Source organism: Anas platyrhynchos, chromosome 7 (genome assembly GCF_047663525.1).
Source record: "Anas platyrhynchos isolate ZD024472 breed Pekin duck chromosome 7, IASCAAS_PekinDuck_T2T, whole genome shotgun sequence".
Lineage (NCBI taxonomy): Eukaryota > Metazoa > Chordata > Aves > Anseriformes > Anatidae > Anas > Anas platyrhynchos.
In genome coordinates this window covers 33,680,232-33,707,065 of record NC_092593.1, presented here as the reverse complement: position 1 = coordinate 33,707,065, position 26,834 = coordinate 33,680,232, and the positions used below count along the sequence as shown (strand labels likewise).

The following is a 26,834-nucleotide window of genomic DNA, read 5'->3' as shown; positions in this document are numbered from 1 at the left end:
AACCGTCCCTTAAGACTGACTGACTGGTTGGTTGGTTTCTGAAGTGGGGCGTCACTGCCCCCGAAGTGCATTAACTGTTGTTATTGATAATGTGACCAACCTAGGGACAGTAGCAGTTGTGAAGGGTCACGGGTGGTTATTTCCTTTTCAGAAGAGCTGCTTTAGTGCTAGAAGCATGAGAACAAACAAAAAGTGGATCATATCGTACAAATGCATTAGTTAGTAAACATGTTAAATATTCTGTTACATCTTTTTTATCTGCAGCCTGCCACTTTAGAGCCTGCTTTTAATTGGAGATTATAAAATCAAGGACACATCCATCATTCTACAGTTAATCGACAGAATTTAAAACTTTTTCTTCGTTTAGTTAGATCCTCCTTCTTTCTCCTCATCGTTCTGCTGTGGCTTTTGTCAATGCAGAATTTTGTTCCAATAATTGAATCTTTGAAGTCTGAGTCTAAAACCCTACATGTGGCAGGCATATTGAATAAAATAAATGACAGCAAGAATACTGGCAGACATTATTTTCCTTGTATCCCCCAAATTTTAACAGCAGGAATTTGTAATAGTGCTTTTTGGGACATATATGTCAGCTGGGAAGCTGAAGGTGGTGGTGTGTTCTCTGAGGGGAATGTAGTATCCGTGGTGTTGGTTTATAGAAAACAAAAAGTGTTTAATGCAGGAAAAATGTCAATGATGTAAGAAGCAGAGAATTCCCTTCCCTATCATCTACTCCTGGATCATGGAATAAGACACTTGTTCACATGCTGCTTTTACCACTCAAATAAATATAAAGTAGTTACAGAAGGATAGTTATCCTGTTTTTCCACACACAGCTCTCTGAACAACCTTTCCAGTTGTCATATTTTTCCTGTGTATTCACATTAAATTTGTATTTATTGATGTCACTAATATGCCAACATCTGTGTTGTTACTCTTGTCTCTGAGCATTCATACAAGCTTTAAGTGATGCTGCAGTTCCTGATTTGTTTATTACTTCTTTTAATATACTTTCTCCGTGAACACAATCAGTTCTGTAAAGACTTAGGGGGGGTAAGATGAAAAAGGAAAAACACAAGACAACTGGTAAAGATCAGTTCCTTTTCTGCAGATAAGGTGCTTCGCCAGCTGCAGTCTCTGGTATTCAAAATCCCAATTTTTAAGTAATATTCCAATATGACTGGAGAGGTGGTATTTTGTCAGCAGAAATGAGTTCATATAAATGGTTTCTGATCTTGCTCTAGTACTTAAATTTCTTCAGCTTTTCATATGTCTTAAATCTAACCTTTTTCAAGAAAGCATTGTTACCCTTTTGGGTAGGTTTTGTACTTCCAGTTCCGCAAGAATAAGTAAAGCCCTTACATCTGACCAATCACCAAAGCAAGGTTATCTATAGTTAAAACAATCTTGTGGTGATAGTAATGTTTTAGGAGTTACTTCTTCAGCTTAGCCTATTTTAAAACTTCCGCTGCATATTGCAATCAAAAGTGTTTGCTGATAAATGAGAATTAAAGCAGAGGAAAACAGCCTCAAACCAAACACAGAACCATATAGCACCCAATGCATCTAAACAGCTGTTAGGGAATTGGCAATGGAAAGTTTTGTTGCAGTGGGTGTGGAAAGAGCTACACCCGCATTCCTGAGCGATAAAAATGCAAATAAGCATCCAAGACACTGCATGCTGTAAACCACTTTTAAATCTCACCACTGGGTCTGTGTTGTACGAGTTGAACTTCGTGCACCATCCTTACCGAACAGGTTGCAGTTGACATATTGTTTTATTTGGATTTTTATACTGCGAAGAAAAGCTTGCTCCTACCTTCTTAAGCCTCAAAGCTCAAAGAGCTTCGCTCTGTAAGGATGCCGTGGTTTTGTTTAAATATTTTTGGGAAGATAACTGGGAAGGTAACTAGCTAACAGCACACAGCAGCAATGCCTTAATTTATGGGGGAGTGTAATGAATACCTCCTGATATACTTCTATTTAATGAACAACTTCAGATAATTTCTGAAAAAAACTGACTGCTCTTGTAACTGCGCTTTCCAGCACTGCCTCCTGTAGTGCCTTAACTCCCCACTCTGGGCACTGCGGCCTCAAAGCAGTCTTGTCCTAACCACACTATCTGGGTGCCCTATACAGCACCCTACTGCCCTGATGGGCTCATCTTAGCATGGCCCCTTCCTTTGGCTGAGTTAGGATTGCTCTAGGAAAAAGGCGTTAAGCCACATGTGCACTTGCAATGCGACTTTTTTTCCTCACTTTTTTTCCTCTGTGCACTGAAGCACGCTAATTTCTGAACAGTACCCCGTAGTCTGGTATTGAAGGCATAAAATGACTCCTCAAATTCATGTGGTTCACACTTGTGTTAGTTACACAGAAATAAACCCTATTTTTCTTAGTATTTTAGATGCAGATTATTTGCAATAATTTTTTTAAGCATCTTGGGTTAGGCTGAAGACTAAACCCAAACATTTTAGGCAATTCACTTTGGTCGTGTACTGACCGTGGACTAATGAAGCAGCCCTGAAAGTACAAGGTCCTCTTTCCTTTACATCCAGTGATTATGGATGCTTCATTTTCTGAGCTTAAGGCAGCTAAAGTGTAACGTTGGTAGCAAATTCATACCAAGTGTCAAAGCACAGCTCAAAGGCCTGTTTGAAAGCAGATCTTGTACTGCTGCCATTTGAATGGCAATAACCTATTTCCTAGTAGATGTGAGTATCAGGAGAAGTCACAAAAGGAATGCATTTCATTTTATTTGATCTTGAAAACAGAACAATTTTTTTTAATAAGTGATTGCTCTTGCTCAGAATACAACCCTGTTTAACTTGACCAGTCTTTAATTTAAAATGTTACAGATACTTAGGGCAATTTTTCATATTAAGTGTTACAAGATTGCTTTAATTCACTTCAATTCGCATATCAAGAGAGTAATTAGTATTGTAATCATTTAAGTGAGCAGTCTGGCTGCAAGAAAATAATGGGGAGAAAAAAAGGAAATTAAAAGGAGATTTCTTTGTCAGATTTAAAATAATAATCCATGTGGACTATTTTACGCCTCTGTATTCACATTTGCCTCTTCCATTTTATTCACCAGTGTCTAATGCTAGTGTTTTGCTTCTTTTTCGTTTCTTTATTTTGTTGCTTTTGTTTGAATGTATTATTGTGTTATATGGAACTGGTCAAAGAACCGTTACTGTATTTTATGTTTGTATCTACATTTTATTTTGCATGCTTAACGTGGCTTTGCCTGGATATTCTTTTTGGTAAGTTCAGACTTTAAAAGCATAATGTTTTTCTGTAGTAAGATTTGTAACCTGCCACCTTTTTCCCACCTCGAGTAACGTCATTATTTTTTTATCATACTGATTTGTGCTCACGTACTGTTCTGCTTTTGCTAATTTTACACACGATAACACTGTTTTTCTAACTATCCATTTTCGTCTCTAGTTGAGCTAAACAATATTACTTTGGTACTAATGTGTACTAATTTGATTTTTATCTTCAGAGTATAGTCAGCAGCTATTAAATGATCCGTTTTGAGAAGTTTGTGTGCGTTTAAGAGACACACAGAACCTCAGGCTTAGAAAACTATGTTAAGATTTATTTATATGACCTGGTGGTTAATTTGCATCTCTCAGGTATTATTTTTCAACTGTCTTCTCAAGATCTCAGAACTGTAAACGTGTTTCTGTTTCTCTTCTAGCAACAGCTTGCTCAGCTACAAAAAGAAAAATCGGAGATTTTGAAGAACCTGGCGTTATACTACTTCACGTTTGTTGATGTAATGGAATTTAAGGTAAGGTACAGCACATATGTCACATCAAGCTTCTGTTTTTTATTTGTGAGTGAATACTACATAGTAAAACATTTGAACTCGTGGTTATGGTTTTTTTTAAAAAAAAATCAACATAGTCTTGGTCGCTAAGCATAGTTAAGTGATTTACTTAAATCTCTTTAAACTAAAATGATCTGTTTTGTTTTTCAAGGACCATGTTTGTGAGCTGCTGAACACTATTGATGCTTGCCAAGTCTTCTTTGATATTGTAAGTTTCTGGGTTTAAATTTTCAAAAGCCACTTAAAAATGTTTCTGATCCAAGTTCTGCATGGACAGTTAAAAATTGTTTATTTTAGCTCAAGAAACATGGTATCTCCTGTTATAACAACAAGAGAAATACAAGTATCGTAATGTTTGCATCTCTAACTTTCATAAATAGTGTAAAATCTCCTGAGTGCTTCTAAACAGGCTAATTATGGACAGTAGTAACAGCAAAATACAGATTGTGTTTTTTGCGCTGTTGTTTCTGCTAGTTAATTCTTAGAGATTTACTGCAATCTGTATGCTTAAGTCATGTGAGGCTCAAAAACAAGAATAATAAGTGTTCCCCTAGTATTTTTTTGTATGTTTGTGGGCATCACTTCTGTTGGCTAAAGCAAGAACACACACCTGACTGTTATATTTAAAATAAAATACTCAAACACCTTTTCCTTTTGGTTTCAGCTTTCTTCCCTATTGTTCATAATGCCACCTTGTTAGTTTTAGTTATTCTTAATTTTGGCTGACTTAGTTTCATAATACAAAAGAGGAGCAGGCACGTATCCTACAGAATGATTGTTGCAGGTCAGTGCGTATGTGCTGGCTTTTTACATTGGAGTCTTAATACAGAACAGTTCAGAGAGTCTTATTAAAATACAGTTCAACACTTGTTGAGTGCTTAGTAACACCCAAGAAAAGCTTTTCTGTCTGTCAGCTGTGATGCTTGGGCCTGAAAAGATTTATTTGCATGCTTGCTTTCACAAATACAAGCAGTTCTGGGGATTTGGATGAATAAATTAAGTCCATACAAAGTCTATATGCAAACAGAACAAAAGTACTGGTCAAGACAGTCCGTTGTATTTTTAGAAGGCTGAAAATGGGTGGAGAGATGAGGAAAGTTTTATGCTTATTTCTAAGAGTTTCAAAATGATATTTTTTTTAAATCTCTAGACTGTAAACTTTGATTTAACGAAGAACTACCTAGATTTGATTATAACCTACACGACTCTAATGATACTGCTGTCTCGAATTGAAGAAAGGAAGGCTATCATTGGATTGTATAACTATGCTCATGAAATGACACATGGAGCAAGGTAAATATCTGCTGTGTAGGAAATGTATTTAAAAAAACACGTAATAAATAACTACACCTGAGTGAATTATTTGTTGTTGCTTTTAGTGACAGAGAATATCCACGCCTTGGCCAGATGATTGTGGACTATGAAAATCCTTTAAAGAAAATGATGGAGGAATTTGTACCTCACAGTAAAGTATGTAACCACTTTTTACAGGAACACAGTAATCTTAATTGAGACAAACAGAGATTAAAAAAAAAAAAAAGTAAATACACAGCAGTTTTTGTCCAAGACTACTAGGTAAAATTTTACAGGAACTCTTACTTATACTGGATGGGACTGAGGATTGATACCCTATTAAATGAAAACTATAGAAATACGGGAATGCTAGGACCCATTGGTAAGATTCCTGTTTATTCACTAAGGAGTAAAAATTGCTTAAAAATCAGTTGTGGTTCATCTGCTGTGGCTGGTTCTGTGTTTTGGTTTGCTTTGTAGCTTGAAATGAAGGAGATTTGTAATGTTTCTAAGAAACTATTATTTTCTGGCTTACTATCCTAGCTGAGTATCTCCTTCTGTTTTGTAACCTGAGGGTTTTTTCTTTGGAATGCCTTTAAATTGGGCATCCTGGGAATGGCTGATCACCACTGCCTCTTTAATAATATCTCTTGTATGCAAAAGCTGGCATTGTGTGTCCTGCTGACTTGACCCTGCAAAGTTAAACGAGCCTTTAGCCTCTTTTGTACAGATGTTTTTAAACTAGTATTCTTACACAACTGCTTGTGTACCAGTTCTCTGGTGATTTATCTAGACCATGTTTTCTTCTGAGCATACCTTTGGAAAAGTGATGGAAGCCTTGCCAAAGTCAATGTATATCTTGTTTATCACTTCCTACATGTTCACTAGGCGTGCTGCCCTGTCAAAGGAAACTAGATTTGTTTGATGTGATCAGTACTGACCAACCTGGAATGGCAGGTGTTGTTCTCTAGGTGCTTGCAGATTGTTTGCCTAACACCTTATTTTGGAATTTTTGACATGACGTGAAGTTAAATCCTAAGTAACTGCCTAAAGTTTTAAAGTTTTGTCTTCATGTTTTGAAATCTGGGTACTGGTTGTAGTCCTCTTGAGATTTGATGCATTTCCTTAAACTTTTGAAGATAGTAGCTAAGTTCAGAGAATTTTTCAGCTGCTTCTCTTAAGTGCTCTGAACGGGTTTTAAATACTTGTCGTTTGTCTAAATAATCAATATTCAGTAATTCTACTTTTTTTTACACTTTCTTGTACATGATTCCTGTCTCGTTAAGACTTAAGTTGCTAAAAATCTGATTTCCAGGTAATCTTTACTCATGTGCACTGTAGCAAAGATGCTCTTCTTTTTGGTATCATCTTTGTTTATGCATTTGCCTTTAATAATGGACCAGTCCTTTCCCTTGAAATGTTGTGTAAAGCCATTTTCCAGGCCAATTTCTGCACTTCTGCTGATTCTCTACTAGAGGTATAAATTGGGGTCAGAGATCCCTTCAGGCAGCATGCTGCAGAAGTGCACACTTGGTTAAGTTGTCATGGAAGAGTGCACGTAAGTTGTCCTTCTATCATCCCACAGTTTTGCAGTAGCCGTGCCATTTATCCCTCTGTATTAGCTCCAGCAGAGAACTTTTCTTTTCCCTGAGTGATCTTAATCTGCTGGTTTATTGCTTCGACCTGGCTCCCCATAGGCTCATGCAAGCATTACGATTGACACAGAAGACAGGGAAAAAGCGTGGGACCGCACTTACTTGGATATGCTCAATCTGTTATGAAGATGCTCCTGTAGTATCTGCTCAAAACCATTGCAGTTTGCTTGCAAGGTGGGAAGGACATAATAAATAAAGTGGCAGAGAAGGGAATAACGCAATTAGGATGCTTGAATAAGTAATGAACAAATAGTATTTAACTTCTTTTGTGCTTGGAATATACCAGTTTTTGAACTTCAGTTTTAGCATGTAGTGATTTAAATCAGTTTCAATTTCTGATCGTTCAGTGAATTAAGGCTTTTGTGCTAATGCATTCCATAGCTTCTAACCAACCTTCTTTGTCCATCTCCTTTTCAGTCCCTTTCAGATGCTCTGATTTCACTCCAGATGGTCTATCCTCGAAGAAATCTCTCAGCTGACCAGTGGAGAAACGCACAACTACTGAGCCTCATCAGTGCACCTAGTACAATGCTTAATCCTGCACAGTCTGACACAGTATGGCCTTTTAATTTAGTTTATATGATAAAGTTAAGCAATGTTTTCTGTGAAATAGTGTAGGGACGTTTCATTTTCTGTTTCCTAACCTTTACATTACTTTTGAAAAAGGGAAATTAATTGGTTTGTTGGTAGAGCTGCATCCTTTTATACAGGGGAAAGATTTTTTGCATTAATCAAAGCTTCTGGTGTATAAGCCCATGCCTTCATTTCTAGTATCTGATAATCTGATGAAGGGAAGTTACTCCTGCAGTGTAGAGTGAAGGTATCCTGTGTACTCCAGGTGTTTTGGGGCCAAAAGACTGAAAATCAGAACTGATACATCCTTTAAAAATTAACTATTTACATTTGCTGTCTCATCTGGGATATGAAGGTTTATCTTTTTGGGGGAGGGGAGATAATCAAGAATAAAGAACTGTCAGGTTGTGATTGTAATACATCAGAAGCCTTGTGTTCTTAAATATTCTTAAATACAGTGTTGGTTGAAACAAAGCATTTCATAGAATCATAGAATATCTGAGTTGGAAGGGACCCACAAGAATTATCAAGTCCAACTTCTGTTCATGGTATAGGAGGCTATGGAATCTCATTTCATGTTCAAGTTCTTAGTTTGTAAAGGGATGAAACAATGACTTGTTAGTAATCAGAAGCAGTCTTTTGTGATTCATCAGCATTTAAGACTTTGTCTCTTTTTCTAAAATGTACTTCTCATGAAATGTATTGTTTTGGATATAATTAGTTTGCTACAAATTACTGTTTTTTTTTCCGACAGATGCCATGTGAATACCTCTCTCTGGATGCAATGGAAAAATGGATTATTTGTGAGTAAAATTTTCTGAAACAGCTCATGGTTGTATTAAAAAAAAATAAATTGAAAAGCAGCTTGTTTTCCTGTACCATACAAAAACTGTTGGATTCAAAACAGATTCTGGAAAACTTGATTAAACCTTGGGTTTATGTATCATACTTTTCCTACAGTGAAGCTAGAATTCAGCTTATTCTGGAATAGAGTTCGTCATAAATTTATTCGAGACTTAAACTAAAAAATGGTGGCTTTTGTAATTATGATGAAAATAGTTGAGTTGTATTCTTGTAATGAATTACTTGATACTTACACTGCAAAAATATAACAATTCCTCTACTACAGCATAATGTGGGGTATTTTTATTTGTACACATATATGGATGGATAATTATGTTATCCATACAGAGTTTCAGTAAGCTAATTAAACAATTTAAGAGAAAATGCATAATAATCTCACTGTTCTCTTACTGTCTCTGTGCGTCTTGTTTGTGACACACGGTGATTGTGAACTTCTGAAGTTGGATTTATTTTGTGCCATGGAGTCCTAAATAGTGATGCTACAGCTTTGAACCTTTGGAAACTTGCACTTCAAAGCAGCTCTTGCTTGGCTTTGTTTAGAGATGAAGTATTTCATATTCACAAAGCTGCAGAAGACCTGTTTGTAAACATACGAGGGTAAGTTTTCTTTTTTTTCTCCTTTCAGATTATCTGTTAAATATGTACATGTATCATTTCTTTAAGACCTGTCCTGAAAATGTTAATTGTGCTTCATGTAAGATCCACTTGCAGATAATCAATACCAAAACATTTTTGCTTAGTGTCTTGACTGTTTCTTTAATGCATATTTCGAGGAGCCTGATTCATAACCATCATGCTTTTTTTTTAATCTTAGTTCTGAGAAATGTTGGTGAATCAGTCTCTAAAATGGCAAATGTTTAAAATTAATGATCTTGCCCACAAACCGTAATCTAGGGAAGGGAAGAGAAATTATGTTGTGAATGCAGGGTTTGCTTGAAAAGTTGCAAGCATTTGTCACAATTCCTGCCATACATCATAAGAAAACTCAGGCAAAAATAAAGTTGAGATCTCTCTACCAGAGAAATCCATGAGCACTTCAGTAGAGAGGTTTTGGCCTGGGTATCCGGTTTTAGCATTTATCTGATCCAGGGAAAAGAAGTCTTGGCCGAGCTGTTCTGAGGGTGAGCTTTTTTTGCCGTATCCTGCTAGCTATGGAAATGCAGCTCCTCCCAAGTCCCAACTCTTGCTGAATTGTGCTACTGATATTTTTAACCACATTGGGTTATTTGTTTACTTGCAGCTACAACAAACGTATTAATGACATCAGAGAGTGTAAAGAAGCTGCAGTTTCACATGCGTAAGTTTTTAGTGTTTTCCTTCTCAAAGAAGTTATAAAGAATGTATAAACAGGACTTGCTGAATCTTGACCTAATTGTGTGTTTTCAAATGAGGCCATACACTGATTGTTCTGGATTTGCCTAATGGTATACCATTATTGATTTAACTTCCCAAGTCTTAGATTATTTGTCAGATTGTCAGAGAGAAAGCATAAATGTATTTTCCATTTTTTTCTTGTCTAATTACTTAATGTGAATGCTAATTAAATAGGAAAGTTTTAGTGAAGTCAAATGCAAAGCACAGACCAGAGACAGAGGACTAGTTTTTTAAGTTTAACCTTACTTCAGGAATATACAGAATGGATGGTGGAGATGCCAATTTCATATGAACCATGTCCTTTGAAATACTAAACTTTTGAAGTTAGTATGATGTGAGCTACCTACACTCGGCCTTAAATGTCTGGGAAAAAATTAAATGTAACTGTAATTAGCACATTCGATGATGTTTTGGTTTATTCTTTTGATGTAGGGGTTCAATGCATAGAGAGAGGCGCAAGTTTTTACGTTCTGCACTCAAAGAACTGGCTACTGTCCTGTCTGATCAGCCAGGCCTGCTGGGCCCCAAGGTAACTACAGTCCTTGAGTTTCATCTTTAGGCAATGGTACAGTTTGTTCATCAGTGATACTGTGCCATTCAGTTCCTCTGAGGGAGGGCAAAACCCACCCAAAACCCCTACTCTAAGATAAAACCTGCTTAGATTTTAAGATTGTTTAGTTGTAGAGACTGGTTGTTGCTTAGTGTGCACAAGGTGTCCAACTCTTACGTATATCTTATGATTATTTTTTTCAGGCACTTTTTGTATTTATGGCATTATCCTTTGCTCGTGATGAAATTATTTGGCTTCTTCGTCATGCAGACAATATGCCGAAGAAGAGTGCAGATGACTTCATAGATAAGTACGTTAACAATTTTTAGTGTGATACCTTAAATATTCACGTGAACTTCATAGAGGAAATGCATTTGACGGCAAGAAATAGCAGGAAATAATAGATAAAAAGAATTGGGACTATCCAGAAAATCTTTACAATCTTAAATGTTTCCATCAAAACCAGAAAGCTAGGGTATTTATTGTGTTAGAAACTGGAGCCCATTGGTGAAAATTGATTTTCTGCAGAGAGTTTATTTCTAAAATAAAAATGATTTCATGAAAGTTTTATTTGCATTTAACAAATGAATGATGAGTTGGGAAGGAAACTGTCAAAAGGATTCGTTTGTAAATGTCTCCTTTATTGTAGCAGAACTGTCTTTAAAATCGGATAAGATTTATTCATGTAATACAGCATTAGCATCCTCATAAACAGGTCAAAAATGAGAAATGGGATTAAGAAACCTTAGAAATGTGGGTAGGCAGAAGAGTACTGGTTGTTCTTGAGTTGTTCTCAAGATAATAGAGCACATCAGTTCAATCTTGGGAAAGAAATCTTAAAGAGTATTCATGTGACAAGTGACAGTCAATCACAAGGCTATTTCTAGAGCTGGAACAGAAAAATGTTGAGTTCCCTTCAGTGGACTAGGTGCTAGGGATAGAGATAAATACACTATCTTTCTGAAATGTTACAGAATTTTTTCGTGTACATCTTCTACTGTAAAAGCCATCTTTATTGTTATACAGCTTCCCTGGTGATACTCTTGGATCGAAGTGTGGGTGGTCAGCATCCATTACAGTTGCTCAGTTTTACTTAAAACCTGGGGATCAAAAACTCACTGTTAACATCATGTCATGTCATGAGTTATAACCCTGGGTTTAAAACTCATCATAAAATTCTAGCACTGTGCCTCCTTGGTCTTTGAAGGCTGTATTCTTTTTAGTCTCGTTTGAATAGGTTAAATGTGAACAAAGTTTTTCTGCCAAAAGAAAATGCATGTTGGAGAAGTTTGTCAAGCCATCTGATTGTTGCTCAGGCAGGATGGGATTTAATCCAACAAGCTATCACTCTAATAACTGCATTTTAAGCTTTCAGTTTAAGTTGCATTGCAGGCGTTAGAATACTGATAGTTACTCATAGAAAATTGCTCTGTGTTAAACTATTTTTAGTTTATTTAATGTCTGCCCAGCAGGTGGTATGAAGTAGTCCTTTGTACAGTGCTTTCACTAGAGGGGGAAATTTTACTGTCTTGAAAAGTCTTTTTTTTTTTTTTTTTTTTGAATAAAGACCTACTGACATGAGCTCAGAAAAGCAATTATTACAGTTCTGTTTTTTGGATTTAACTGCTTCATGAGGAAATACACTTATTCAAATTGAGCATTACAAAAGGGCTTCTTCAGAAGATACGTGGGTTGTACAAACCTTGGAGGATTACCATGAGGGGGTCCTGTTAATTTATCTCCTGTTGAATGTATTTTACTTTGCAGATGAAAGTTTCTTATGTAAGCTTATTTTATAACGTGAGCAAGTATTTTAATACAAGTGTTATGTATTAATAATAGAAGCAAAATACAGGAGGGAATTTCCATGGGAAACATTCCATTGACGGAAATTATTTTCTATATTTTATATTTCCTATTTTTAAGTTCTTCTCTGTTTTTTCTTGGCTAGGCACATAGCTGAGCTAATATTTTACATGGAGGAGCTCAGGGCACACGTGCGGAAATATGGACCAGTGATGCAGAGATACTACGTGCAGTATCTCTCTGGCTTTGATGCAGTGGTCTTAAATGAGCTTGTTCAGGTACGGCAAGACAATGGTTTGGGGTTCTGCAGGCTTTAAGAAGGGCTTTTTGTCCAAAATGTATGAAATGTGTTCTGGTTTTGTGCATTTTAGTGAACGCTATGGAATAAGGCAAAACTAACCGAGCTTGCTGTTTAATTCTGGGATATAGAGTTGTGCTTTTGGCTGCCATATGAATACTTAAATGTTATTAAGCAATGTTCTCTTCAGAGTTGATTAAACTACCTTTCTCCTCAAGGAGTAAACTATGATTTATTTTAACATCAGGATATAGAGATTGGCAAGAATTTAATGAAAGGCTTCTCTTGGGGGTCTGAGGTTCCTTTTAACATTTTCAGGAATTCCTATGATTGTTTGCTTTATTCTTAAATGTGTTACAGTTTTGCATTGCCATGCTTTTGAGAATAAAAAAGAAAAAGTAATTGCACTTGCAGGAGCACCAAGCTGATCTTGATTAGTGTGATTCTTTTATGTAAGATGTTTCTTCTCTGAATTTTTTTGCAAGCAGCAGTGCTGCCTGAATAGTACCCTTAATGCTCTTGCAAGATGTTGCTTTCTGACATGATGGAGAAAACATGGCCTGTGTCGTTTAACAAATGATGGCGAAGAGAGAAACTAGAATCCCATGGTATCCTGTTTTAACATACTCTGCAAATGGATGATGTCCCTTATTTAGCATCACTGTGTTTAAGAAGCAATTTAAATACTTGGGATCAGTACTGTATCATGCCAGCACCATTTAGAAACCAAATGGCAGAATTGGTTATCCAAGCTAATGGTTGAGAGTCTGTGTTCTTGTATGCTGCCAGGGAAAAAAAAATAAAAAAATGAAGTAGTTTGACATCCTTAAGCCTAAATAGGAAGTCAAGTAGATGTAGGTGTCCTCAGTGACTATTTAAATTCTCTGGAAGTGAATTATACTTGCAGTTAACTTAGGCCTGTATATGGCCATGAGAAATACAGACATTTGCGAGAAGAGTTCAGACATGAAATACCACTATGAAGGTAGTGGCAGACTTGATGAACTTTGACAGGGTGTCACGCCAGAAAAAGCCTCCTACTCTAGAGAGTGACGGGGACATTGTCTTTTATATAGTAGGTAAGGTTGAATGTGGAAATAATGAACTTAAGCAAAAAGAGAAGTTAAACAGAAGTGGAAGAGGACAGTTTTAAACTCAACAGATTTGACATCCCACATTGTTCAAAACATCACGGAGTATGGTTCTCTAAGAGCAGGGAGGTGCTCTTACAGAGAAGAGAGTGGTGGGTTTTTCATGGAAGACCATCCTCTCTTGTTCCGTGTAGGTTTGCATCCAGAGCTGCAAGTGTCTATTACGCTGTACTGAGTAGCACCTCTTGCTAAGCAGAAAATGTTCCTAAAGTAAAGGCAGTAGAAATTATTTGAGTTCATTAACTGAATTTTCAGGACTGATTTGATGTAATCCAGATAAGCAGATACTGCTGCTGAAGGAGCAGTGCAGAAATCGTTTTTCTTGTCTACACTGACAAGGAAATGACAGGACTTCTGCACTGTTTTGATTCCCTAGTGGCCACTAGGTGGAGCCCAAATTTTGTGAAATCTTGAGCTCCTCAAACTGGAAGAGCTTCTATTGAATTTTAAGCTTTTTATGTTGTTTTCAGAAATCACTCCCATGCATTAAACAGTAGTACATCGATGACCAAAAGGTGGAACTTATATACTCTGCTGTTCATTTATTATTTTCACTCTGCTGTTCATGTTTGTTATATAACAAACTATTGAAACAGTTTAAATACCAGTTTCTATCCCAGCTGTTTAAACTATTAAATATAAATGAATCCTTCATTTTACTTTTAATGCCAAAACAATTGTATTTCTTTTTTTTGCTTATAACTATATACTTACGTGTTAGCAGTTCTGTTGATAACAAAATGAAATATTTTTGAGATTTGTCATCAATTCCTAAGATGGTTTTCTAGATTTAGTGAAAGAATTCTAAAACTTATACAAATGGCACAAATATTGTGTTATTTGTAGAATGATCCTCAAGGTCAAACTGAAATGAGGGGAAAAAAGAAAGTAGTTTGCATTTTAGTTGTAGTTAACTCATAAAAAGTATAAAATACAAGAGGAGACAGAAGCAAATGATAATTAGGATTTTTTCAACCTTTAGGTTAAAAATGGCAGTATTATCTGTAATTACATGAATCTTCCATTCAACAGAAATGTGATCTTAGCAGTTGCTGAAACTGCTTCTTCATGAACTATTGCTTTTTTGTAGGACTTTTGGGGGGCTATCTTTCAGGTGTTAGAAATCATTTAATTCAGTGTTAGTAGAAATCTGGTTTTAGATGGTTCTGTGGGAAGCAAAGTGATGCTGATGTCAGCTCTGTTACATTTTGCCATGGCTAAATTTTCTGTGCAGACAGATCAGATGCCTGGAGAGGTCAGACAAATGTTTGGTGTCTGTTGTATAACAAAAACATGTTGTGTGACCATTCTGTAAATGACTGCAGCCTGAAAATGTGTGGGCATGTTTACTGACAGATTTTTCTCTTTTGAGTCTGTGTTGGTTTGGAAGCAGCCTTTTTTTAGGTGTTTTCCATCAACCAATGAATTAAAAACTAAAAGTTGTGAAATAGTACTATTTGCGATAATCCATTGATAAAGTTACTTTTTGTGAACTATATAAAGTATTTTTCAGACTGCAGCTGATAAATTGGTTGTGGGATTTGACGTTTTTTCAAAAATTAAGTTTGAAATACTAATAGTAACAATATTTATTTTAGAATCTTTCAGTGTGCCCAGAGGATGAATCAATCATCATGTCCTCTTTTGTAAACACTATGACTTCACTAAGTGTGAAGCAAGGTAAGTCTGTTCAAATGAACTTGGGATTAGTGGCAGCAGATAACTTGCATAAACTGTATTAATTCCCCTGTTTCTCTTCTATTACGATGTCTGCTTCTTGTTCTGTGTCCCTTTTCCTATTTTGAAATAATTCATACCTTTTAATTTAGAAAGTATATTATACATATTCTGTCTAGCTATTTAATTTCCTATTAGCATGGTTGTGCTGGTTTGAATTTCTTAGGTAAAAGCAAGCACTTTAAGTTTTCAAGTACTTAGGTGGGTTTTGTTTATGATTTTTTTTTTTTAGAAGATCTGATTTAGTATTTCTGAATTGTGGTTGGTTCCCTAAAGGCTTTATGTTCTGTATTTTTCCCTGATACAGTTGAAGATGGAGAGGTATTTGACTTCAGAGGAATGAGATTAGATTGGTTTAGATTGCAGGTAAGATGTCTGAATATCTGCTTGACATTTAAGTTAATGCACATTTTGGTTTAAAGCTAGTAATAACTTACTGCTCTTCTAGATTATTCTCACACTGCAAGTGGATCACAGGCTGTATAAGGAGAACTTCTTGGCATTTAAAATCAAACAAATACTTAAATAATTTGATGTAACTTTGTTTTTGCCTTTGCATTGCATGCTTTTTGCAAAAAAAGTCTTTGAAGGATTTATAACAGTTTGGAAGTGGAATGTGTTGAGGATGAGCAGTTTATTGGCACTGTACAGAGTATGATTCAGCCTTCCCAGCTAGGGGAAGATAATGTTCATGGAGATCACTTTGGTGTGTTGCAGTAATAGTGCCTTCAGTTAACTTAATAAGGGGGAGTACTGTTTAGACTGTAAACTAATTGTCCCAATATTAGACGTGTTATTTATATATTTTTAAAATATGCAGTCGTCTTCTTGCATACCCAAACCTGATTATTAAAAGGAGCAAGGAGTGGCTTCAGTGAACTTGATTCCACTAGTGTGCGTACGTGTTTTGTCAGTGCATTTGTTCTGCAGTTTATTTCTGCGTTGCTGTTGTACTTAAGACATTTGGTGACTTCATTGAAAGGCAGTTGGCTTTTCTTAGGTTAGAGTGGAAAGATAACGTAAGTCTTTGCCGAGTCTTTAAAAACAATTGTTCTATGCACAGCTTAAGCAGTACTTACCCTTTATGTTTGGCAATACTGATGGAATTTGCAAAAAAGCAACAGTAGATACTCTACAACAGTAGATTTTTTTCCTTCTGTTTTTTCCAGGCCTACACCAGTGTTTCTAAAGCCTCACTTAGTCTTGCAGACCACAGAGAACTAGGAAAAATGATGAACACGATCATTTTCCACACAAAAATGGTAGATTCTTTGGTGGAGATGTTGGTTGAAACATCAGATCTTTCTATATTTTGGTAAGTTACTAACGTGACAGTAGAAGCTTTTAGTTTATTGTTTGTCCTTGCACGTGTAGCTTTTAAATACCAAATTGTAGGAAAATGATCCTGTGGAGAATCAATTACAATCTGGTTGACAGCAATTTTTCTTTGAAAGAGTTGCTGTTCTAGGGTTTGGGGTTTTATTTTATTTATGTATTTACTTTCTTTCATACTAGTCTTCTTGCAAAGCATACTGATCAATATGTGTATAATTTTTTCTAATGTAAAGAATTTTAATTTTTTTCTCCCATTGTTAACTATTGATTCTTCAGAGCTTCACGATGAAGTATAAATCCCTCAAAGCAACAATTAAAGTAAGAGTTCTCTTCCAGCAGCTGAAGTTTTCTTACGTCTCTGCAGCTCATGTCCCCAGCTGGAGTTAAAGCCGTAGACAATTACATTGTTTAAGCAAGAAATGAAATTTTTTACTCCTACTTCTAGTGTAGTTGTAAAAGATCCATAGAGTTCCTGCAGCGGAAAAGAAAAACAGTTGATTCCCTTCTCTTTCTTCCCCTGTTTCCAAACAGGAAGACCTAGCTTTGCATTGCCACTTCCATATAGCGATTTTTCGAAGTAGGCTTTATTTTTTGTTTAGTTTGTTAGCATTAGTTGCTTTGGAAAAAATAAAGCAAAAACGTTTAACTCTTGGAAAAAGTCTGTGAAAACAGGATCAGGAAGCAGGTTGATAGGAATCTTTCTGCGGCTGTTTAAGCTGAAATAATTGTTTGCAGTATCAGCAGATAAATAAGCAGTCGTTGAAATAAATCATCGGAAGTCCCAGTGTGAGAATACTGTTCTTTGAGAAATTTCCTCAGTCCTATTTTAGGTTCTTATTTTTCAGTTTCCGGTGGAGAAGCGTACACGGTGATTTATAGGGGCTAGATTTTAAGGTGAAAGGCCAGTCTTTATATGGTCGTCAAGTTTATGTTGAAAATAGACTTCAACATAAGACATTCAAACACTTGCATGTGTTTTAAGATATTTTTTTTTTCTGAAGATTATTTGAAGCAACCATGGAACACGAGTTGTTTAAGTGTTACCATCAGAATTTAATAAAGGTGTTTCTGAAGGTCTGACAGATTTCTTCAAGCTGTCAAGTAACTGATCTGGGGTCAACTGCAGATTCTGTAATAATACTTACTAAAACTAAATTTTTTGCAGCGGCTGTGTGTCAAACATCAGAACAAAGATGATATGATTAAGAGATGTAAACAGAATGCATTAGTATTGCATGTGGAAAACAAGCTTACTTGAAAGCATGATGTGTTTTTTTGGTATCAGATAAACTATAATTACAGATCTGGCAATAATTTAGCATATTTGATTTGTATGAACTAGACTTCATTTGCAGCAAAGTTATGCATGTGTTACATTAAATTGTCTATTTTTGGTCAGTTTTTATAGTCGTGCTTTTGAGAAGATGTTTCAGCAGTGTTTGGAGCTTCCCTCTCAATCAAGATACTCAATTGCATTCCCACTGCTTTGTACTCATTTTATGAGCTGCACCCATGAGCTATGCCCAGAAGAGGTAATTTTTAAATACATCATCTTAAGATATTTTCAGCTCTCATCTGAAATAAAGAGAACTAGTGCTGAATGCTGCAAGAAGGTGTTTGTTATACCAGCATAAGATTCAGGGAAGTAAAACAAGTGGGCACCTTACTACATGATTCTTTGTCCATAGATCTCAAAATACTGCCACAAACAAGATGTGGCATTTTTGTTACTTTGGTAAATTCTTTATATTTTAATGTTTTAATGAAATAGATCTTTTAGTACATTGCCTGTATATCCATTGACTTTGGAATTACTCCAGGGTTGACTTTGCCAATGTTCTCTAGTGCTTGTGAAAGTGTCTTTTCATTCTTGAGTGCTAATCTGAAATAATTGGATGAAAAATATCTACTATGCACAGTGTGGGTTTTTCATAGTTAAAAATTAAATCCTCTTCTGCTAAGAGTCATTTCCATATGTGTCTATATCATTATTTTCCCCGTACGCTTTGCTTTAAACAGCTGCAAAGTTTATTTGTATTAGAGAACCACTAAAAAGTTTCCAGGAAAACGTACCTTCAGGACAAGAGATGTCTTTCAGAACCATTCTAGTAACAGTAAGGAATCTTGTAGCCAAAGTCCACTGTGTGCTAGTTACTGAGAATTCAGCTGTAGCAAGCATATTTTGCCACAGCCAACAGAACTTTGAATTCAATGTAAGACTTCCAACTCGTAGCTACTATAATTTTGGAAAAATAATATTCACTGCACTGTGTACAATATGTGGTAGTGTAGCTGTTACGAAGTACACATAAGTGGTGAAAGAAGGATTTCATTAAGACAGAATGCTGGACTTGTGCAGATCCAGTAACAAAGGAACTGAGTCCAGAAATGTATGAAGCAGGGCTTCATTATCGACTTTCAGGGGTATGAATGGCACTGCTTTTGCTGTAACATGAGTTGCATACTCTTTCTCTTCCTTAATTTGTACCAGTACTGAATCTAAGAGGAGATTCACAGAAACCTCGAGTGTTGGACACTTTAGATTTATTACAAAATTGGAAGATGAAAACCTCCTTTTAGAATTTTCTGCCTCCTTTTAGAGGATTTTTCTTGCAACAAAGGTGTTGTGTGTTTTTTTAATATGCTGTGTCAGTGACTGAAGATTTCACAGTTCAGGTTCCCTGCAACAACACCAACAAAAACCCACGGTGAATGAAAGACGTTGAAGTTACTAAGGACTAATTAATATTTTTTGTTACCCCAGGTCTGTGAATTAGGTGAACTGTTATCTGCAGAACTGTGTGTGCATTTTGTGAATAGCATAGGACTAAAGAAACTGAAAAACAGACTTGCTTATTTCTGTTTTTAACAGCGACATCATATTGGAGATCGTAGTCTTTCCTTATGTAACATGTTCCTGGATGAAATGGCTAAGCAAGCTCGAAATCTTATCACAGATATTTGCACAGAACAATGTACGCTGAGTGATCAGGTGAGTGTTGTTCTGTCTGTTTTAATTCTCCTTTGAGATTTTCTAGGTAGTTTGACCTTTGGAATTATGCTTGTTTCCCCTTCCCCTTTTAGCCCCTGACTTCAGACTTTTTTCTGTTCATGAAGTGGAAAGTGGCTCGAGGAAAACTTTTATATTAAATGGTATAGTTAGTAGTCAAAGGAGGTGTTACTTGTGTGATGAAGTCTCCACCTACATATAAGCTTATTTTGTATCTTGCGGCTGCAAAGAAGTTGTATTTTGATTTGGGGGGGAATTTCTTTCTCTCTACTAGTTGCTGCCAAAGCATTGTGCCAAAACCATCAGTCAAGCAGTGAACAAAAAGTCAAAAAAACAGACCGGAAAGAAAGGAGAACCTGAAAGGGAGAAACCGGGAGTAGAAAGCATGAGAAAAAACAGATTGGTTGTGACAAAGTAAGCTGCCTCTTCTGTACCTTTCACCATGAATTCCATGTCAAAACTTGTGTTTCTTACATGTTAAATACTTCTTGCTTATAATATTTCAGTAAGGTTGACTGTAAATATGGCAAGTTTCTAGCTTGTGAGCATATGGTCCTTCTGTAGCTTGAACAGAGCCTGAAATAACGTATTTAGAGCAATAGGAATGTACATCTCATTTATTAATCTATTAATTTATTGGCTCTTTCATTTTTTTTGAGCAGAAAGGGTCCGCGTGCTGTTGTTAGGTTTCCTGCGTAGTCATATCAATTGAGGAAGTGGGAGTTGAAGGCGTGGATGGCATCTTAATTCTGCTTTGCTTAACATTGTGATCAGGATAACGTATGGGGTGGGCTGGAAGTTGTTGCTGCTGAAATACAGCTTGCTGCCTTCATCTCCTGAAGTAGAAATGAGGCTTTTGTGCCTGCATCAGAGCAAACCAGAAACAAAACAAAATAAGACCAACCTGAAAAAGAAAGGGAAAGATGAGTAAGTCCAGTTTGAGGTGTAAGAGGTAACAGGAGAGGAAAAACAGTGAGGTGGATGATTACTGGGAAGGATGACAGAACAAGTTCGTAGAGCAACAGAAGTAAGAGGAAGAAGGAAGCTGCGAAAATGAGACAATAAATGTTTGGTGTTGTGGCTGGGAGCTACTAAATGCACGGTGCTGAAAAGGAAGTCTCTTTGTTAGAGTTGCAACAGTCAAACATCAGAAAACTAGAACTGACTAGAGAAGTGGAGGGAAAATAGCTTAAGATTCGTTTTCCCTATATTTAGTGGTGGTTAGTAGCAAGCATTACTTCTATTACTAAATTCAGTTAAGAAGGAACCACCTTAACAGACATTTAGAGGGAAATTGTTTGTGTATAGCTATATATAAAAACATATACATTACATCACTGTGCATAATGCAGACCAATACATTTGTAGGTTTCTGTTCTTACCCAAAATGTTGATTTTTCAATGTGATAAGCTAAAGTTGTGTGTCTGATGAAAGCAGATAAAGCTGATGAATGGAAAGTTAGAGCTGTGGGTGGTCTCAAGGCATCTTCCATTCAGTGTATGCTTTCCACAAGAATATATTCTAATGTTAAATTAATTTTTTTTTCTTGTTATTTTTTGTTAACTGTTCATAAAGCCTGGACAAACTGCACACTGCACTTTCTGAGCTCTGTTTCTCAATCAATTATGTACCAAACATGGTGGTTTGGGAACACACATTTACCCCAAGAGAATATTTAACATCTCACCTGGAAATCCGCTTTACCAAGTAAGAAATATTGTAAAGATAGTTGTACTCATAAACAAGATAAATCCTTGCTGGTTTGACATTATGAGTATTGTGTGCTTACTATATAAGATTCATTTTTAAAGGTAGATGGCAAAACTCTTAGGTCAAATTCTTACAGATGTTACAGTTAAGTTTATATGTGCAGACATAAATAGGTGTAAGTTCTTTAAAATATATGGAAATTAGTATCACCTCCTTCACAGCCTGATCCTCTGTTCTTAGTCCTGTGTGTTCTGTAGGCACTGGTGATACTTTTGTTTTTTAGGCATTTATAGTGACTCTCTTGCCACAGTTCTTTTGCACAATTTCTGGCTTTGTTTCAGGTGTTTGAGTCTACTCGTTTGAAACTAGAACTGTGACAGCAACCAAGATTTTTGTCTAGATTTTTTTTTTTTCCAAAAAAATCTTCTTTTAAAAGTGCTGATGTAGTGTAGCCATGATTTAGAGCTTCATACTTGCAGATTAGGGAAGATTTCTAAAAGCTTTGAATAATATCATAATCATTGAATATGAAATTGATAATCACTGATGATTTTAATAGCTGCATCCTTGTTTAATTTCACTGAGAAATGCATGTAACTCCTATTTTTTGTTTTTAAAAGGTCAATTGTTGGAATGACTATGTATAATCAAGCAACACAAGAGATTGCAAAGCCTTCAGAGCTGTTAACCAGCGTAAGAGCCTATATGACAGTCCTCCAGTCAATAGAAAACTATGTACAGATTGACATCACACGAGTATTTAACAATGTTCTGCTTCAGCAAACCCAGCATTTAGATAGTCATGGTGAGCCAACCATTACCAGTCTGTACACAAATTGGTAAGTAATTATATGAATACTTGTTACAAGCTCTTTATATTACTTTTATTTAAATAAAAAGCTGGAATTGGGGAACTGGAATTGTATGTGGTTTAGGTGTCTGGAATTTTCGTAAGTTCCAGACTTCTCAAGTTTACTTCTCCCGGTACCTGCTAAAAAAGCATTTTGAAGTTTGCCTGTTGTGAAATTCAGTCTTTCTCAGGGGAGATGTAGCAGAAGATACAGGTATTCACTAGAACTATGAAAGTAAAACTGAAGTCTACAGGCTTTGCTGTCTCTTTATCACACAAGGGCATTTCATTTGTATAGAGGTATCTGTGAATGTCTTTATCTAAAACTTGTTCCCTTTCTGATAAGGTATTTGGAAACTTTGCTAAGACAAGTCAGCAATGGTCACATAGCCTATTTTCCAGCCATGAAGGCTTTTGTGAATTTGCCTACAGAAAATGAGTTAACATTTAATGCTGAAGAATACTCCGACATATCAGGTAAACTTCGTTCAATGTTTCTGTTGAATGTTTGATAGACAGTTATCATCTGCTTGAGTAATTGGAAGTAGAGCAACTCTTAAGCTGTTATATTATAGACAGCACTTGTTAATTTTCAGTAGTATTTCAGTTTCTTTTTATTCCTATTGCCTCTGTGCCTTGAGAGAGCTTGTTTTTCCTATTTTTGTAGTTTTAAAAAAAAAGTTAAAGAGCTGAGTGTTTGAGTTACAGCAATGGGAGTATGATGTGTTGGTGACCGTTGCTTCAGTTTTGTTACAAGTTCTACCTAAAATTGTTTTTAGACATAAAATAGTTTTGTAATTAAAACGCTATTGCTAGATAGATGATGAACATCACATAACTGCATAAGGAACATTTGAAGTAGAACAGTTTGTTTTATTTCTCAGAAATGAGAGCCCTTTCAGAACTTCTGGGACCATATGGCATGAAGTTCCTAAGTGAAAGTCTGATGTGGCACATTTCATCGCAGGTTGCTGAGCTTAAGGTAACGAAGGAAGTTTGGGTGGGAAGAAAGGGAGTTTAAGGTAACCAAGGCTGGGTGGGAAGAAGGAGAGGGAGTTCTCTGTTTCAGCTTCCTTTAGGATATTTAATAGCTACATTTCTGCGTGTCATCCTTATGAAGTGAGTGCATCACACAAACTGATAAAGCTGTGAATTTTACCCTTACTTTGTAGTACCCTTGTCCACGTAGTACAAGTGTATACCACACTCCTCAATAGCTGAATGGTCAGGATTTAATGCAGTCTCTTTATTTTTGCTAGATGCCTTGAGTTAAGAGACAAGTCTCTTTCTCTCATAAGTGGGAAGAGAAATGCTTTTTAAGACCTCCTGATGCTTGCAGAGAGCTTCCCCATCTCTGTTGACTTCCAAAACTCAGCATGAAAAACTCATGTGTGTCTTAGACAAACCTGCAGGCATCTTCAAGGACTTAATTTCTTTATTATGTATGTTACTGTGGATTGACAGGGAAGCATGTGATGCCTGTGTAATTAAGTCTTTCTGGAAAGATGCTTTAATAAACTCAATAGCATATACTACTTGCCCATGATAGTCATACTATAAAAATGCCACTAATAGGCATATATTTGTTTTTCATGACTTACTCTTCTAGAGTCATTTCCAAGTTACTACATCTCATCTTGAATTTATTTAACCAATAATTGCAAGAAATATTTTTTGTATCCATTCGTGTGTGTTGCTTTTTTAAAGAGGCACATTCAGTCCTTACAGATATAAGGAACTTTCACTGTTTCTTCAACTATTTATTACTATTATTAGCACACCAGGCCTTTAGAAGCGTGTGTCATAGAACCATAGAATGGTTTGGGTTGGAAGGGACCTTAAAGATCATCTAGTCCCAACCCTCCTGCCGTGGGCGTGGACACCTCCCTCTAGACCAGGTTGCTCAAAGCCCCATCCAGCCTGGCCTTGTTTCTTTCTAATACATCCCATGTTATATTTTCAAAGATCTTGTTCTCTCTGTAAACATTGTGAATGCTAGTGCTGCTGAGATGCTAGGACATACGATGCCCTAAAAGATTTGAAGCCTTTTGTTGGCACACCTTGAAGAGAGAGGGTGCTTCTTCACCAGGTGCAACCCTGACCCAACACAGAGCTGGACAGGGCAGTTGATTCTTTGTGCCCCTTCCAGTTGCTGAGTTTTAGGTTGAGGCTTGCTAGTTAAGAATGCTGTAATTTTGAAGGTTAAATTAAATAGGTCCTGGCTATGCACAGTGACATCTGTCACATTGCAAGTAAAACACAAAGCCAATGGACAGATGTTCTCTGGGAGCTGCTTTCTCAGCTTACTCTTAGGTTGTCATACTTCCTTAAAACCAACGTGTTTGTTATTGTAGCTCTGTATATGCTTTTTAAAAAGTCAACTTTAAATTCTCTGACATTTGTTTTCTGATGCTGCTAAGGATAAGCAGAACATAAGGTAGATCCACGTGCACATGACCACATATTTGGAGGAGAACAATAAAGCAATAAAATGTTCATCTCTTTGGCTTAGATGCAGTTGGCTTTGCAGAGAGCATGGAGAAACATCTGTGTTTGGGGGAAAGGAAACACCAAGAGGATAGAATGGGGAATTTATTAAGAGAGTAAGGTTCAAAATGCTTGCTTTGCTTCCCACAGTGGGACCAGGTGTTGGTTTTGTGTCTGAAGGAGGGGGATGTTGGATGTTGCCTCATATAACTAACTGTTTGAACTGTAATCCAGCCTGTCCCTTTTAAATCTTAAACCAATATGCTGGTTATTTTTGTGAAGCTGAAAGCTTGACTCAATAACAGTGTGTGGGCTATTGCCTTCAATCTTGCATTCTGGAGCGTTAAAGGATTGAAATTCAAATGTCACACATCTGCCAAGTTCTGATACATCAGTTGGTTCAAAATTGCCCATCTTGATTTCAGTGCAGACCAGTGATCGATCTGTCTGTTGGCTTTGGCTTTCAGCAGAGAAAATCATTTTTTTCTATGTGCACACACATGTGCAAATTCTTGGAAGCGGTTGTTTTGCTGGATCTTTTGTAGCATCTTTCTTTCTTTGCTTCTCATTTAAAATAAGAGTGAAAATGGGAAGACTTAGGTGAATTATGGATAGACTAGAGGTTATGGAAATAGCACAACCATGACACAATGTGCTGTTATCTGAGAGGTCTCTGCATGGGCTTTTGCATGGGCTACTTGACTGGGTGTGAGTAAACAGAGACCAGAGTTTATTTCATAGCAGCATTAAGGTTTAAGTAATCTTGTTTATTCTCTTCCTGTGGTCACAAGAGTATTTACTCTAAAACTTAATTTCGCTGCTTGCCAGTTGCTATGTTTTGCCCTGTTTTCAGCATGGGTTGAATAAGATAAAGCTATTAAAGTAGGTAGCAGAACTGTCAAAGGTCAATTATTGTCGGATCCCTAGCAGTAAGTTCCTGTGTGTTTTGTTTTTTTTTTTAGGTTATACATGGTATATCTTCAGTTAAGCTCCAGGCCTATAATGACCTGCATGTCTGATGAATTTTAGCTTTCCTGGTCACTCTTTTGGTTCTGCTGCTAAGTAATTGAGCTGGGTCAGGATGAATCCACCTGAAAAATAAAATTAGTCACTTTGAAAGACTGCCCCCAGTCCAGAATATATTGTTTTCTGTTTCTATCCTTATTTTTTTTTATACCTTAATACTGTTCAGTACACAAAGCACTGAATTATGTTCTCTTCAACAGTAGGGAAAAGTTTTCTTCACTTAATCTTCAGAAGCACACACCACATAAGTTTTCTAAACTTCTTTAGCTGCTGGTTTTCCTCCATAAAAAGAGAGAGAATCATATTTTCCATTTCCGAAATGGAGTAGTTGGTAATTAAACTGCAAAAACATTATTTTTAAGAAGAAAGTACCTTTTTCTTGCCTGAAGAGAGTTTAAAAATGCTACTTGGCAAAGCATAAGTTTCTCAGCTAGCAAGAAATGCTTTTTGGATTTAACATTTTATAGATCTGATTATGCAATTTTAGTAATTTAAATATGAATCTTTATATATTTGGAGAACAGTTACAGGGAAGTTATTACTTTTACCTATATCCTATAATATGCATACATAGGAGTTGTGACAAATTTTATTTATGCTTTTATTTTGTGTTGTAATGGAAGAAAATTCCAAGTAAACTTCACCAAGATTAAATGATCTGACTCTTGCATTCTTTATTACATTTTTCAATTTTTCCATCGTTAAATTTGTAGTCCTGACGTCAGGCCAGTCTTAAATTTATATCCAGTGAAAGGAGCAACCCACGAGAAGGAATTGCTTTTGGAATCTGCCTTTTTGTTAACGCAAGCTTATTTTTCTTATAAAAAGCTAAATAACATGAGGAGTTACTGCTTAGTTTTACTGAGGTTCATTCCTTTAAGTACATTTTTCTGAATATAAAAATGTTTCAAGGGTTATCTGATCTTCTGCTTTTTGATTCAGAGCTTGCTTTTGTGTAGAGCAGGTCCTGAGGGTAATTTTGATGTTTGATGCTGTAGTTCCGTTTAGAATGCACTGGGGGTATGTCTGTATTCCATGAGCTCAGTTTATTCTCTGCCAAACTGAAATCAAGCATTTATCCTGCTAACGTGTCTGAATCTGTAACTGACCTGAATCCTTGCTTCTCTTCAGAAACTTGTGGTGGAGAATGTTGAAGTTCTAACACAAATGAGGACCAGCTTTGACAAGCCAGACCAGATGGCAGCACTCTTTAAAAGATTATCATGTGGGTAATTAGCAGGGTGCTACTATTGGTACAGAGTTGTTTTTATCCTTA

At 36.3% G+C, this 26,834-nt stretch overlaps 1 protein-coding gene across 4 annotated transcripts in view; it reads left to right on the top strand.

Moving 5' to 3' along the window:
* NCKAP1 (NCK associated protein 1) overlaps positions 1 to 26,834 on the top strand; it is a 59,583-nt gene that overhangs the window by 17,597 nt on the left and 15,152 nt on the right. For 2 of the 4 annotated variants that reach the window (XM_027461408.3, XM_027461412.3), the window contains 22 exons: positions 3,713 to 3,799; positions 3,990 to 4,046; positions 4,989 to 5,131; positions 5,218 to 5,308; positions 7,204 to 7,341; positions 8,114 to 8,162; positions 8,664 to 8,820; positions 9,464 to 9,520; positions 10,030 to 10,126; positions 10,351 to 10,457; positions 12,099 to 12,231; positions 15,001 to 15,082; positions 15,447 to 15,505; positions 16,309 to 16,454; positions 17,874 to 18,006; positions 19,347 to 19,466; positions 19,759 to 19,898; positions 21,061 to 21,192; positions 21,816 to 22,034; positions 22,392 to 22,522; positions 22,930 to 23,027; positions 26,690 to 26,783. In XM_027461408.3, coding sequence (XP_027317209.1) covers positions 3,713 to 3,799; positions 3,990 to 4,046; positions 4,989 to 5,131; positions 5,218 to 5,308; positions 7,204 to 7,341; positions 8,114 to 8,162; positions 8,664 to 8,820; positions 9,464 to 9,520; positions 10,030 to 10,126; positions 10,351 to 10,457; positions 12,099 to 12,231; positions 15,001 to 15,082; positions 15,447 to 15,505; positions 16,309 to 16,454; positions 17,874 to 18,006; positions 19,347 to 19,466; positions 19,759 to 19,898; positions 21,061 to 21,192; positions 21,816 to 22,034; positions 22,392 to 22,522; positions 22,930 to 23,027; positions 26,690 to 26,783 — 2,470 coding nt within the window. Of the gene's footprint in view, positions 1 to 3,706; positions 3,800 to 3,989; positions 4,047 to 4,988; positions 5,132 to 5,217; positions 5,309 to 7,203; positions 7,342 to 8,113; positions 8,163 to 8,663; positions 8,821 to 9,463; positions 9,521 to 10,029; positions 10,127 to 10,350; positions 10,458 to 12,098; positions 12,232 to 15,000; positions 15,083 to 15,446; positions 15,506 to 16,308; positions 16,455 to 17,873; positions 18,007 to 19,346; positions 19,467 to 19,758; positions 19,899 to 21,060; positions 21,193 to 21,815; positions 22,035 to 22,391; positions 22,523 to 22,929; positions 23,028 to 26,689; positions 26,784 to 26,834 lie in introns of all 4 variants that reach the window. The other 2 variants (XM_027461409.3, XM_027461407.3) reach the window with 1 other exon arrangement.